Source organism: Schistocerca gregaria, chromosome 5 (assembly GCF_023897955.1).
Source record: "Schistocerca gregaria isolate iqSchGreg1 chromosome 5, iqSchGreg1.2, whole genome shotgun sequence".
In the NCBI taxonomy this organism is placed as follows: Eukaryota; Metazoa; Arthropoda; class Insecta; order Orthoptera; family Acrididae; genus Schistocerca; species Schistocerca gregaria.
In genome coordinates this window covers 69,108,279-69,122,018 of record NC_064924.1, presented here as the reverse complement: position 1 = coordinate 69,122,018, position 13,740 = coordinate 69,108,279, and the positions used below count along the sequence as shown (strand labels likewise).

The 13,740-nt window shown below is 40.8% G+C and overlaps 1 protein-coding gene across 1 annotated transcript in view; it reads right to left on the bottom strand.

Annotated features, from left to right (window-relative positions):
• The window catches only part of LOC126273226 (Down syndrome cell adhesion molecule-like protein Dscam2), a 376,826-nt gene that overhangs the window by 242,944 nt on the left and 120,142 nt on the right, over positions 1 to 13,740 (bottom strand). The window contains exons 5-6 of the mRNA XM_049976769.1: positions 10,600 to 10,749; positions 10,380 to 10,500 (exon numbers count right to left, since the gene is read on the bottom strand). Coding sequence (XP_049832726.1) covers positions 10,380 to 10,500; positions 10,600 to 10,749 — 271 coding nt within the window. The remainder of the gene's footprint in view (positions 1 to 10,379; positions 10,501 to 10,599; positions 10,750 to 13,740) is intronic.

The window sequence follows — 13,740 nt, the reverse complement described above, 5'->3', positions numbered from 1 at the left end:
TGGTACGATCACCAACTAGCTGTCCACCAGGATGAATGACCACTGCTCAAGTGTGGGTAAGAGCAAGGTTGACCATCTTGCAGGACAATATGTTGCTGAACAATAAATGCTTGATTTCAATGGCTGTTTCACAACCCAGCTCATCTGTATCATCTCCTCCATCACCAGATTTTTTTAAATGTATAGACGGAGGTCATCCTTACAACACAATCTCCACTCCCAGAACCACCCGGCCTCAACCTATGGTAACCTACATTCCCCATACCCTCCATCCAACAGTTTCTGTCCCTGCATCTTTTCACCACCTCCCAGTTCACATCTCTTCACCCTCATTGTGCACCGTTCACTTCCAGTGCACTCACCAGTCTTTTCCATCTCTTTGCTCCTCTTCTTTTTTCTTCTTCCCATCACCCCCTCTCGCTCACCGATTCTCCTGATGCTACACACTTGACAGCCTTGTCCTGCCACCATATAACCCCTCGATACTACACCAGGCAGGACTCAATTCTCTTCTCCCAGCCATCCCCTGCTATCCTTCCTCTTCCCAACCCCACTCCAGATTGCTGATTCCATTTGACACTGTTGGTTTGTGGCCAAAGTGGCTGGAGATTACAGTTATATGTGCATGAGGTGTACTTGCTTGAATGTTTGTGTGTTTCTTGTGTATTTCATTTCTGAAGAAGGCTTTGGCTGAAAGTGCAATGTATAACAGTCTTATTGTTTTGCCTGCCTGTGACTCAGCATGTCATCTTTATGGTGACTAGCATTCTATCTTTTCATAATATTGTTGAATTACCTGCAAAAGAATTTTTTAGAAGCTGTTGATTAAGAGATACTTTAAATTTTACATTTTTGTAATTTGAATAATATGATAATTCATTATACAGTTACTTTGTTCCTTTTTACTGAGTAAGTTTTGTCTCCATGTTGCATATCTGTTCTGAATGTTTAAATACTTCCTTTTGTTATATAATGGGAATAGACATTTAAATTAATAAATGAAAGATTTTCCCAGAATGAAATTGTTCTCTACACACCAGTTCATACTGGCTTGGGGGAAGAGAACTTGCTGCACTTCTAACCAGTCAGTTGTCTTTCACAGACAAGTTTGATATGTCCATATAACTGACACTTGAAACATTTTGCAAGATTCAACTTGTAACTTTGCAATAGGACACAGCTTTCTTTTCAAGGTGTGGTTTCTCTGAACACAGTGATAAGGCTTTCAGAAATTTTCTTCAGTGTTTATGACTTTTATAAATTAGTATTATGCTCTACAGTACTTGACTTTTTAATATTTAATTGTTAGGAAATATTTTCTGAAGGTATTTGTCTGACATGTAACCTTGTACTACAGTGAAACATAGATGAAAGAAAAAGAAGAGAACAGAAGCTTTTGAAACATGGTGAGACAGGAGCATGCTGAAGATTAGATGGGTAGATCGAGTAATTAATCAAGAAATTTATGGCACAACTTGACTGCAAGAATGGATCAATTGATAGGGCATACGATGAAAGTTAAGCATCAAGTTTCAAAGAGTAAACCACCATTTGACTGCGTCTTACTATATTTATCTTTTGTACTATCTAGATTTTGGTTGTTTACCTTCTTTGGACTGCCTTAAAAGATATGACATAATAATTGTCTAACAACTTTTAGCATTGTACTTGATTGTGACATAAAAGCCGAAATCTAAGATAGTACAAAGATAAATATAGTAATACAATAGTGGTTTACCATTTTAAACAGTATTTCGTGACTATGGCTCAATATAATTGAAAACTCGAAACATCAAGGGATAATCATTTTGGTTATGGACAGAAGTGTGTGTGTGTGTGTGTGTGGGGGGGGGGGGGGGGGGGGGGGAAGGGGAACTGTAAAGGGAGACCAAGCTCTTAGCACAGTAAGCAAATCCAAACTGATGCAGGCTGCAGTAGTTATTCTTTCAAAGGATGGATTTCTGTAGATAGCTACATTAAACCAATCTTCAGACTGGAGGCAACAACAAAAACAGAAACAACAACTGTTGTATTCTATAATTGTAAAACTATACTCAGTGGCCATCTCCTTGTTATTCCATACTTCCTTATACTGTTTATACACTGCACAGTTCATAACCAACATTAATAACATCTTTTTTGTGCTTAAATCCATTTTTTTTATGTTAGAGTTTTGGAGTCGAAATCAATTGTAGAATCTCTGAGCATAGTAAAAAGGAAAATTATGCCCTGCTTCTTATAGAATGGCTTCTTTTTTGACACAAAAATAAAAGAATCAGCGTCACTCATTATATATGCCAGAAATGTTAGTGGCAACTGTCTTAGTTTTCCTTTTTGCTTTTTCTATTGTTATTTCTTTCAGGAAAGTCATTGTTAAAGGGTAACTCATGTACCACCTATAATAAGTTACATGTCTGCTCTTCTCCTTCCACAGATGGAATAAACAATATGTATTATCAGTTAGTGTAATGACGTGATAAGAAGAAGTATGAAGGAATAATATTCTGTTGGATCAGTCCATAGTATGGCTTTCCACATTTCCTGGAAGATGAGCCATGAGTTATTCACAGAGTTATTTTGATTTAGGCCAATATGGCTACAGCACTTTTACACACAACCATAAGATAGAATTTGAACAACAATGGAATGATTATGACAGTTCTATTGTAGGGGAAGGTTGATCAACATTCGTGATACTGATGGAGACTATACTCAAATGGACCAAGTTGCTGGGATTTTCACAACTACAAAAACTGAATGTAGATGATCCAATATATTGTAGCATGAGATATAGTTTACATCTATACTCTCCAAACTAGTGTTAAGTGCATGACAGAGCGTACTCCTCGCTGTACCACATATTATGGCTTCTACCCATTCCATTTGTGTATAAAACATGGCTGTGCAAATGCCTTTATGCACACAATAATTTCCATTTTGGTCTTCAAGGACTTAAGTATATTCCCGGATTCCTCACTTCATACTGCTTCTAGAAACTAAGTAACCAAGCCTTCATGGGATAGCAGGGGCCTATCTTCAAATGTGTGACATTTTAGGTTTTTCAGTATCTCTGTGACTTTTTTCCATTGACAAACTAACCTGAGATAATCTCTGATTGTCACTCCATGTATTCATTCAAGATCCTGCATCAGACCAGCTTGGGATGAGTCTCAGACACTTGTCCAATATTCTAAGAGTTACAAGAAAGTTTTGTAGTCCTTATCATTTGCAGAAAACTACTGAATATTCCCAGTAGGCAGTATCCTACCAATTAACTGTAGTTTGTGGCCTGTTTACCTATGACTAAGCCTATGTGATCATTCCATTTCATTTTGCTATTAACAGGTATTCCCTCATACTTGTATGTGCTAACTGATTCCAGTTGTGATGCATTGATAATTTAGTTATAGGATGCTACATTTTTGCTTTTTGTGAACTGTACAAGTTCACAATTCTCAACATGCAAGTTGACACTCTTTGCACCACTTTGAAATTCTATTAAGAACTGAGTGAATACTTGCATGTCTTTAGGTTATGGTGATTGACACACTGAATAAATGTACATTAAACTATTCTGTACAGTAGCAGAACAAATACTGGACAGTATTGTAAGCAGAATACACATTTTGCGCCAGGATAGTTGCATTTCTAATTTAATTTGTTTTACAATTTTGGACATTCTCTGAACATGGATGTTATACTTGTCTGAAAGCAAGAAATTGCTGACCGTTATATTTTTGGTATCAAAATCTATTTGACATGACCCAGAGGCATTACATTCTAAACATGTGCATTGCCACTGGATGAATAAACTACTAATAACAAATTACTTAGAAATGAGCTACTAAAGGTAAAGATATATCTAACCACCCAACATACGCCACTGAACAAAACCATTTTCAAGATGACATTTTCATTCTTCAGTAGAGTTTATGCAACAAAAACTGTTTGCTAGATTGAAGTGGAAGCTCAGAGGTTTGCCTTTTGTGGGCAATACATTACTAACTGCACTAATTAGCCTGCTTCTTGGACCTATCAAAGTTCCAGCTTGCCTCTATCTGCTTCCCACAACTTTCAAAATCCATCAAGGCTCTTTTATAGTGCTGTTTGACTGTAACTTCTGTATGTAAGAATAAAATAAAGTTATAGAAATCAGAGAAGCCACTCAGATGGCGCATTTTTACCATTTAGCTATACTGTGATGATGCTTGAGAGAGCTAAAACTGTTTGCCTGACTGGTACCTAAACCTGAACACTGTTATGATCCTTCTCACAGGTCACTAACGTATTTACTCGAATCTAAGCCGCACTCGAATCTAAGCCGCACCGGAAAAATGAGAGTCGAAATCAAGGAAAAAATATTTTCCCGAATCTAAGCCGCACCTGAAATATGAGACTCGAAATTCAAGGGGAGAAAAAAGTTTTAGGCCGCACCCCCAAATCGAAACGAAGTTGGTCCATTGTAATATGAGAGACAATTTAGGTCGAATGAATGACTATACAGCTACAGGTAGTTTGGTTCGAGTCATAAACTCAGCAGTTAAGCTTTATCAGGTAGCCATTGCTATGCGTCAGGCGCTCCGTCCGTATTTATACTGGTACCCTTCCTTTTCCACGTGCTTCGTCTGGTTTGAATCGATTGCTTATTTTTCTTTGATCTGATAAGTGCCGTTCTCTTTGTTATAGGTCTTTACGTCACTCAGCTGAAAATGCATTACTGTACTGTGTATTGTTTGTCACATTGTGATAATGAGTGTTTACGGCCTGTCGCCGCTCGCGGCACGGCTTGCTTTTGTGCGCGCTTCCGCCGCTTACAATAAAAAAAAGACAGGACTTGTCTCATTAGCGAAACCATGGCAAGAGACTGCTATTTGTAGTTACTTACACTGCTGCTCTCTTTGATAATGATCAACAAAAACCAAATAATAGACTGGGTATGACAGATGATGTTCTGAACGAGAGTTTAGCGAATATTTTTCTCCGTTTGAAAATCTTTGCAGACGCCTCTTTAGTACATTACATTCTGCACAGAAATTAGAGTCATCTTAGATTTAAAAATCTAGTCACTTGCTGTGCTTCATTTCTGACTGTCTCACTATTAGGCATAAGAATAATACGAATATAAACATGACACGATATTTATATTCTTCCGCGTTTGCTGTTGTCTCACTCTACTTTCGTAGTTTATTAGGCGGACAGGATTTAAATGAGATAGCAGCAAACACAAGAAAAAAAATGGCAAAAAGTTTATATTCGTATTATTCTTATGGTGAAGAGAATACTGCATGTGATTCACAATTCATAAAAGTTCCTATTAGCAACCATCTCTTCTCACAGGTAGGAAGAAATTCAGAACGTAGAGTTGGCCATATTGACAAACATCCGTCTTGCCAGTCGTAGTAACTTGAAACGCTGCTACATTCGAAGATGAACAATACGGAATTTTTATTTACTTCGTTGGATAATGTATGAAAATGCAGTGATAGAAACTCGGGGTGGAGAAAAAAGCTCGTCTTCCAACATTTTTTGTTTTTTTAATTTATTTACCGACGCAGAGGTTTGGGCGCCAGTCTTTATCTTTGTGCCTGCAAAGCATGCCTGTGTAGCGCTACATACAGGGTGGTCAGAAAATATGTGAAATAATTGTAGGGAGACATAAATGTTAAGAAAGAAATTCGATACGTTGCGCCGTTTCCGAGTTATTTAGCATTGAGCGTAAATTCAAGTTTCAACTAACGAGACAAAGCAATCGTTGGGCAACACCGCCCCTGGCAGACCGCTTGAATGCGAGCGCGCGACGCCGCGATTGGCTAAATTCTATGCTAAATAACTCGGAAACGGAGCAACGTATCGAATTTCTTTCTTAACATTTATGTCTCAGTACAACCTGCCGTGTAACATCCCTACAAGCATTTCACACTTTCTGACCACCCTGTATATTTGACGGCACAAGTTAGTTGTGGCGGCACCTACCAACATTTTTCGAAACTTCCGCCTACTTTGCAGGCGGTTTTTTGGATTACAAAAACCGGAAAAAAGTGCGACTTAGATTCGAGTAAATACGGTAGTTTCATTTGGATTGATCTGTCAGGGAAGGAAGTGCACTGCTCAAAGAAGACAGGTATCTGTGTCTGAGTTCCAATCTGGCACACTGTCTTAACTCATGATGAAGGTTCTGAAAACTCTGCTGATAGAGTAGATACACACCAATTTAAAAATTAATTGCAAGACTACTGACAATGAAAGCATACTCTAAAAACACACTGTGGCATTAACATATAATAACAGTGTGACTGAAGCGATAAAATTCTGTTATTTGTTGGGATACTGTTGCAGACAACATCCTAAACCTACCGTCATTATAGTGAAAAGATAAAGTTTTCATGAGATAAATCTGTATGTTAGGTGTGTATGAATCACTTTTTCCTCCAAATTTCGGGAGTTGTTAGAGGAAGTGAAAACAGCTGGGGGAAAGAAATACAGTAGAAGAAGAATGGGTAGCTCTGAGAGATGAAGTAGTGAAGGCAGCAGAGAATCAAGTAGGTAAAAAGACGAGGGCTAGTAGAAATCCTTGGGTAACAGAAGAAATATTGAATTTAATTGATGAAAGGACAAAATATAAAAAAGCAGTAAATGAAGCACGCAAAAAGAAATACAAACGTCTCAAAATGAGATTGACAGGAAGTGCAAAATGGCTAAGCAGGGATGGCTAGAGGATGTAGAGGCTTATCTCACGAGGGGTAATATAGAAACTACCTACAGGAAAATTAAAGAGACCTTTGGAGAAAAGAGAGCCACTTGTATGAATATCAAGAGCTCAGATGGAAACCAAGTTCTAAGCGAAGAAGGGAAAGCAGAAAGGTGGAAGGAGTATATAGAGGGTCTATACAAGGGCAATGTACTTGAGGACAATATTATGGAAATGGAAGAGGATGTAGATGAAGATGAAATGGGAGATACGATACTGCGTGTAGAGTTTGACAGAGCACTGAAAGACCTGCGTCGAAACAAGGCCCCGGGAGTAGACAACATTCCATTGGAACTACTGACGGCCTTGATAAAACTCTACCATCTGGTGAGCAGGATGTATGAGACAGGCAACAGACCTTCAGACTTCAAGCAGAATATAATAATTCCAATCCCAAAGGAAGCAGGTGTTGACAGATGTGACAATTACCGAACTGTCAGTTTAATAAGTCACGGCTGCAAAATACTAAAACGAATTCTTTACAGACAAATGGAAAAACTGGTAGAAGCCGACCTCGGGGAAGATCAGTTTGGATTCTGTAGAAATGTCGGAACATGTGAGGCAATACTGACCCTACGGCTTATCTTAGAAAATAGATTAAGGAAACGCAAACCTACGTTTCTAGCATTTGTAGACTTAGAGAAAGCTTTTGACAATGTTGACTGGAATACTCTCTTTCAAATTCTAAAGGTGACAGGGGTAAAATACAGGGAGCAAAAGGCTATTTACAATTTGTACAGAAATCAGATGGCAGGTATAAGAGTCGAGGGACATGAAAGGGAAGCAATGGTTGGGAAGGGAGTGAGACATGGTTCAGGCCTCTCCCTGATGTTATTCAATCTGTATATTGAGCAAGGAGGAAAAGAAACAAAATAAAAATTCGTACTAGGTATTAAAATCATTGGAGAAGAAATAAAAACTTTGAGGTTCGCTGATGACATTGTAATTCTGTCAGAGACAGCAAAGGACTTGCAAGAGCAGTTGAACGGAATGGGCAGTGTCTTGAAAGGAGGATATAAGATGAACATCAACAAAATCAAAACGAGGATAATGAAATGCAGTCGAATTAAGTCGGGTGATGCCGAGGGAATTAGATTAGGAAATAAGACACTTAAAGTAGTAAAGGAGTTTTGCTATTTGGGTAGCAAAATAACTGATGATGGTCGAAGTAGAGGATATAAAATGTAGACTGGCAATGGCAAGGAAAGCGTTTCTGAAGAAGAGAAATTTGTTAACATCGAGTATAGATATAAGTGTCAGGAAGTCGTTTCTGAAAGTATTTGTATGGAGTATAGCCATGTATGGAAGTGAAAATGGACGATAAATAGTTTGGACAAGAGGAAAATAGAAGCTTTCGAAATGTGGTGTCACAGAAGAATGCTGAAAATTAGATGGGTAGATCACATAACTAATGAGGAGGTATTGAATAGAAATGGGGAGAAGAGGAGTTTGTAGCACAACTTGACAAGAAGAAGGGGCCGGTTGGTAGGACATGTTCTGAGGCATCAAGGGATCACAAATTTAGCATTGGAGGGCAGCGTGGAGGGTAAAACTCGTAGAGGGAGACCAAGAGATGAATACACAAAGCAGATTCAGAAGGTTGTAGGTTGCAGTAAGTACTGAGAGATGAAGAAGCTTGCACAGGATAGAGTAGCATGGAGAGCTGCATTAAACCAGTCTCAGGGCTGAAGACCACAACAACTAAGGAGAGGGAAAACAGGAGCCAACTAACTTGTGAAAACATACTAGCCTAACAAAGTATCAAGAACCAGTTTCAAGTGACGAATTTACGAATATACAGCATCGCTCTACATATTACACCTGTAGCGATTGCAAAGACAATATTAGACTAGTTAAGTCACGCACAAAGGCTTTTAAATAATTAGTCTTCCTGCACTGTGTAATTGAATGGAATGGGAAGGTACCCCAATAAGCAATACAATGAGAAGTACTCTCTGGCATGCACATCAATGGTTTTCAGGCTATGTACAGGGTGTTTCAAAAATGACCGGTATATTTGAAACGGCAATAAAAACTAAACGAGCAGCCTTAGAAATACACCGTTTGTTGCAATATGCTTGGGACAACAGTACATTTTAAGGCAGACAAACTTTCGAAATTACAGTAGTTACAATTGTCAACAACAGATGGCGCTGCGGTCTGGGAAACTCTATAGTACGATATTTTCCACATATCCACCATGCGTAGCAATAATATGGCGTAGTCTCTGAATGAAATTACCCGAAACCTTTGACAACGTGTCTGGCGGAATGGCTTCACATGCAGATGAGATGTACTGCTTCAGCTGTTCAATTGTTTCTGGATTCTGGCGGTACACCTGGTCTTTCAAGTGTCCCCACAGAAAGAAGTCACAGGGGTTCATGTCTGGCGAATAGGGAGGCCAATCCACGCCGCCTCCTGTATGTTTCGAATAGCCCAAAGCAATCACACGATCATCGAAATATTCATTCAGGAAATTAAAGACGTCGGCCATGCGATGTGGCCGGGCACCATCTTGCATAAACCACGAGGTGTTCGCAGTGTCGTCTGAGGCAGTTTGTACCGCCACAAATTCACGAAGAATGTCCAGATAGCGTGATGCAGTAATCGTTTCTGATCTGAAAAATGGGCCAATGATTCCTTTGGAAGAAATGGCGGCCCAGACCAGTACTTTTTGAGGATGCAGGGACGATGGGACTGCAACATGGGGCTTTTCGGTTCCCCATATGCGCCAGTTCTGTTTATTGACGAAGCCGTCCAGGTAAAAATAAGCTTTGTCAGTAAACCAAATGCTGCCCACATGCATATCGCTGTCATCAATCCTGTGCACTATATCGTTAGCGAATGTCTCTCGTGCAGCAATGGTAGCGGCACTGAGGGGTTGCCGCGTTTGAATTTTGTACGGATAGAGGTGTAAACTCTGGCGTATGAGACGATACGTGGACGTTGGCGTCATTTGGACCGCAGCTGCAAGACGGCGAACGGAAACCCAAGGCTGCTGTCGGATCACCTGCTGCACTAGCTGCGCATTGCCCTCTGTGGTTGCCGTACACGGTCGCCCTACCTTTCCAGCACGTTCATCCGTCACGTTCCCAGTCCGTTGAAATTTTTCAAACAGATCCTTTATTGTATCGCTTTTCGGTCCTTTGGTTACATTAAACCTCCGTTGAAAACTTCGTCTTGTTGCAACAACAGTGTGTTCTAGGCGGTGGAATTCCAACACCAGAAAAATCCTCTGTTCTAAGGAATAAACCATGTTGTGCACAGCACACTTGCACGTTGTGAACAGCACACGCTTACAGCAGAAAGACGACGTACAGAATGGCGCACCCACAGACTGCGTTGTCTTCTGTATCTTGCACATCACTTGCAGCGCCATCAGTTGTTGACAATTGTAACTACTGTAATTTCGAAAGTTTGTCCGCCTGAAAATGTACTGTTGTCCCAAGCGTATTGCAACAAACGGTGTATTTCTACCGCAGCTCGTTTAGTTTTTATTGCCGTTTCAAATATATCGGTCATTTTTGAAACACCCTGTATGTCCATGTTGAAATGCCTTAAGTTTTATATTGAAGTTACATTAACCGCAAAACAGGATAGAAGTGGAGCCATGAGTAAGAAAAGGACTGACCTATAGGTAGGAACTGGAAACCCTTGAGCAACACAGGGCAGTATGACGTCGTCGCCCGCCTTGACCTGTTTGTTGACGTGCTTCTCGACAGTTATCCTGGGCTGCACACTTCCCTTCGGTTCTGCAAGAGAGAGAGAGAGAGAGAGAGAGAGAGGAGGGTTTTTACCGCTAGATGTATGCAGTTGTACGCACTAGAGCGGGGGATGCAGTGCACACACACCTGTGATGATGATGCGACCCGGATACGCACTGGCTCGCACCTCGCCAGTTAGCCGGTGCACACTGCGACACGAGTAGCTCTTGTAGCCGTCGCTGGGCCCCGCGTTGAAGATGTAAAGGTCCCCGCTCTCCAAGACGGCATACTTTCCTCCTGCACACCACAAATTGTCTAATGGCGATTATTTTGTTTTTATATAATTCATTAACCACATTCGTTCAAAATCGTGCAAAGCTGTCAAAGGAGACAGGCGTCTAAAACCGATTAAAAGATACGGGCCCGTAATACACAAGGCTCTAAATTCATAGAATACTGAAAAGTAGACAAGAAAGTATATCTGCTACTGTAAATTACAAAACTTGCCATATGGTACGCTAAAAGCGATAATTAAAGAAAAATATTAGAAATAGCAGTTGTCAACAAAAGATGATGACTGCTTATAGTGGCGATAACTTACAGCTGCGTTGGCGGTACTAATGACAGAATTGCGTTCGATAAACGTCACTGTGATGTTGCCTGTACGAAGATATCGGTACTATACGCATAATATACATAGGTACGTTGGCAGTGCCTGCTACAATGATACGGTCAACTGTGTGTGTCGTATTGTGTAGGGTTGATAACGGGCGGAAATATTCCACACCGTCCTCAAGTTACCCGACTTTCTTGATTACTTAGCGCCCACAAATGTGAGGAGTTCTATTCTACGTACTCGGATGGTACAATGAAATAAATATGTAGCAAAAATGTAAATGTAAATCAACCACCATAGCGAACATTTCTAAAGAACCGCCTAAAGCGTTTGACTGTAATGACCTTTTATCACTTTAAGATGTGGCCTTAGATTCCAACTTAATAACCACCTCGGAAATCTGCCGGTCGCGGTGGTCTCGCGGTTCTAGGCGCGCAGTCCGGAACCGTGCGACTGCTACGGTCGCAGGTGGGAATCCTGCCTCGGGCATGGATGTGTGTGATGTCCTTAGGTTAGTTCGGTTTAATTAGTTCTAAGTTCTAGGCGACTGATGACCTGAGAAGTTTAGTCGCATAGTGCTCAAAGCCATTTGAAGCCAACCTCGGAAATCACGACATATTCCGAAAAATTATGATGATTGTAAAAATCATTTACTCGCAACAATGTAAGCTGCGCTAGTAAATGTCGTACCAACCTAACCCCACCTACAAGAGCGCTACAGGAAAAAAAACCTCGTGCTCCATATACAACGTAACAGCGTCTGACTGCAAATCGAAGTTACTGTAATTTTTTTACGAAATTATATCACAACTCAAATTATGTTTATGCGTTTTCCGCAAGAAACCCTACATATGCGTTGATTTGAAGCTACTTAGTTGGTTACCCGAAAGAGCCGCTACACAGCCCTTGGTTATCATTGCTAGCTTATCGTCCATATAAACGAATGCCAGTTCAGATTTCAGAAGGACGCTACCAGACAATGAAGTATATTTCTGTTATTTTTTTCGTTTGTGAACATTTGTATTACACCGTTCTTGAATGGTTTTTGGGAGGGCTTGTGGCAAGAGGAAAAAGTAAAAAACTTCCTGGCAGATTAAAACTGTGTGCCCGACCGAGACTCGAACTCGGAACCTTTACCTTTCGCGGGCAAGTGCTCTACCATCTGAGCTACCGAAGCACGACTCACGCCCGGTTTGGAAGGTAGGAGACGGATACTGGCAGAAGTAAAGCTGTGAGTACCGGGCGTGAGTCGTGCTTCGGTAGCTCAGATGGTAGAGCACTTGCCCGCGAAAGGCAAAGGTCCCGAGTTCGAGTCTCGGTCGGGCACACAGTTTTAATCTGCCAGGAAGTTTCATATCAGCGCACACTCCGCTGCAGAGTGAAAATCTCATTCTGAAAACATCCCCCAGGCTGTGGCTAAGCCATGTCTCCGCAATATCCTTTCTTTCAGGAGTGCTAGTTCTGCAAGGTTCGCAGGAGAGCTTCTGTAAAGTTTGGAAGGTAGGAGAGGATACTGGCAGAAGTAAAGCTGTGAGTACCGGGCGTGAGTCGTACTTCGGTAGCTCAGATGACAGAGCACTTGCTCGCGGAAGGCAAAGGTCCCGAGTTCGAGTCTCGGTCGGGCACACAGTTTTAATCTGCTAGGAAGTTTCATATCAGCGCACACTCCGTTGCAGAGCGAAAATCTCATTCTGAGGAAAAAGTAAAGTTCCACACAGCAAATAACGTCGCGGAAAGAGAAGCTTCGTGGAACTCACCACAGACTACATGTGACACATCTTCCGGAAGACGGAAACTGAATTTCGGAAACCGTTTTTCGCTGTCATGTTTACATATCAAGGCCTGAAGCGGATTTTAAGTACGGCGGCTGGATAACATCGGACACAGTTTCTGATTCAGTCAACAGAATCGTTACTTCTCTTCACTTAAATATTACAAGTAAACAATTTCATGCTTAGTCTAATATTTCTGCTTCTCCTCCACTGCACAATAATTCCATATTAACTGAATATTCTGAAAACAAGACGTAACTTGACGATCCAAGCTCGTTTCAAAACCGGGTGCGTTTACTTTGGTAGCCAAGATCGATTGCGGAAATGAAAAACCGGCAACTAGAAGTGGATTTCCAGAATAAGCGTTTACATAACAACTCAGAAGCGGTATTGGGAAATCGGTTTAAGAAATCCGATTTTAGGAACTCCACGTGAACGGGGTGATACATTACAAGACCCTGGCAATACCCTACAGTATCATTGATGTCACTGCAGCGAGAACTTCGTGTGTGCTGCCACTTTACTATACTAAAGTGCTTGTAAACACATATTTGTATCTGGATAAAGCAGACGTTTGAAACAAGAATTAACTCTAATAACTACGCCATCGTTAGTGTTTTGACGTAATGGTCAGTAAATGCGTTGTGTATTGATGTAATTTTTCGTGCAGCAGACAGAAGCTATTAGGAAAGGAACATGTCTCAATACATGCGTAAGTAGAAACACGTATATTGGCGCGCGCTTGTGTGTGTGTGTGTGTGTGTGTGTGTGTGTGTGTGTGTGTGTGTGTGTGTGTGTGTGTTTGAGGTTTACGGGTGCTAAACAGCGTGGTCATCAGCGCCCAGTATATTTGCTTTTGTACCATATGCAAGCCTAAATAATTACATTACAGTTTGTCTT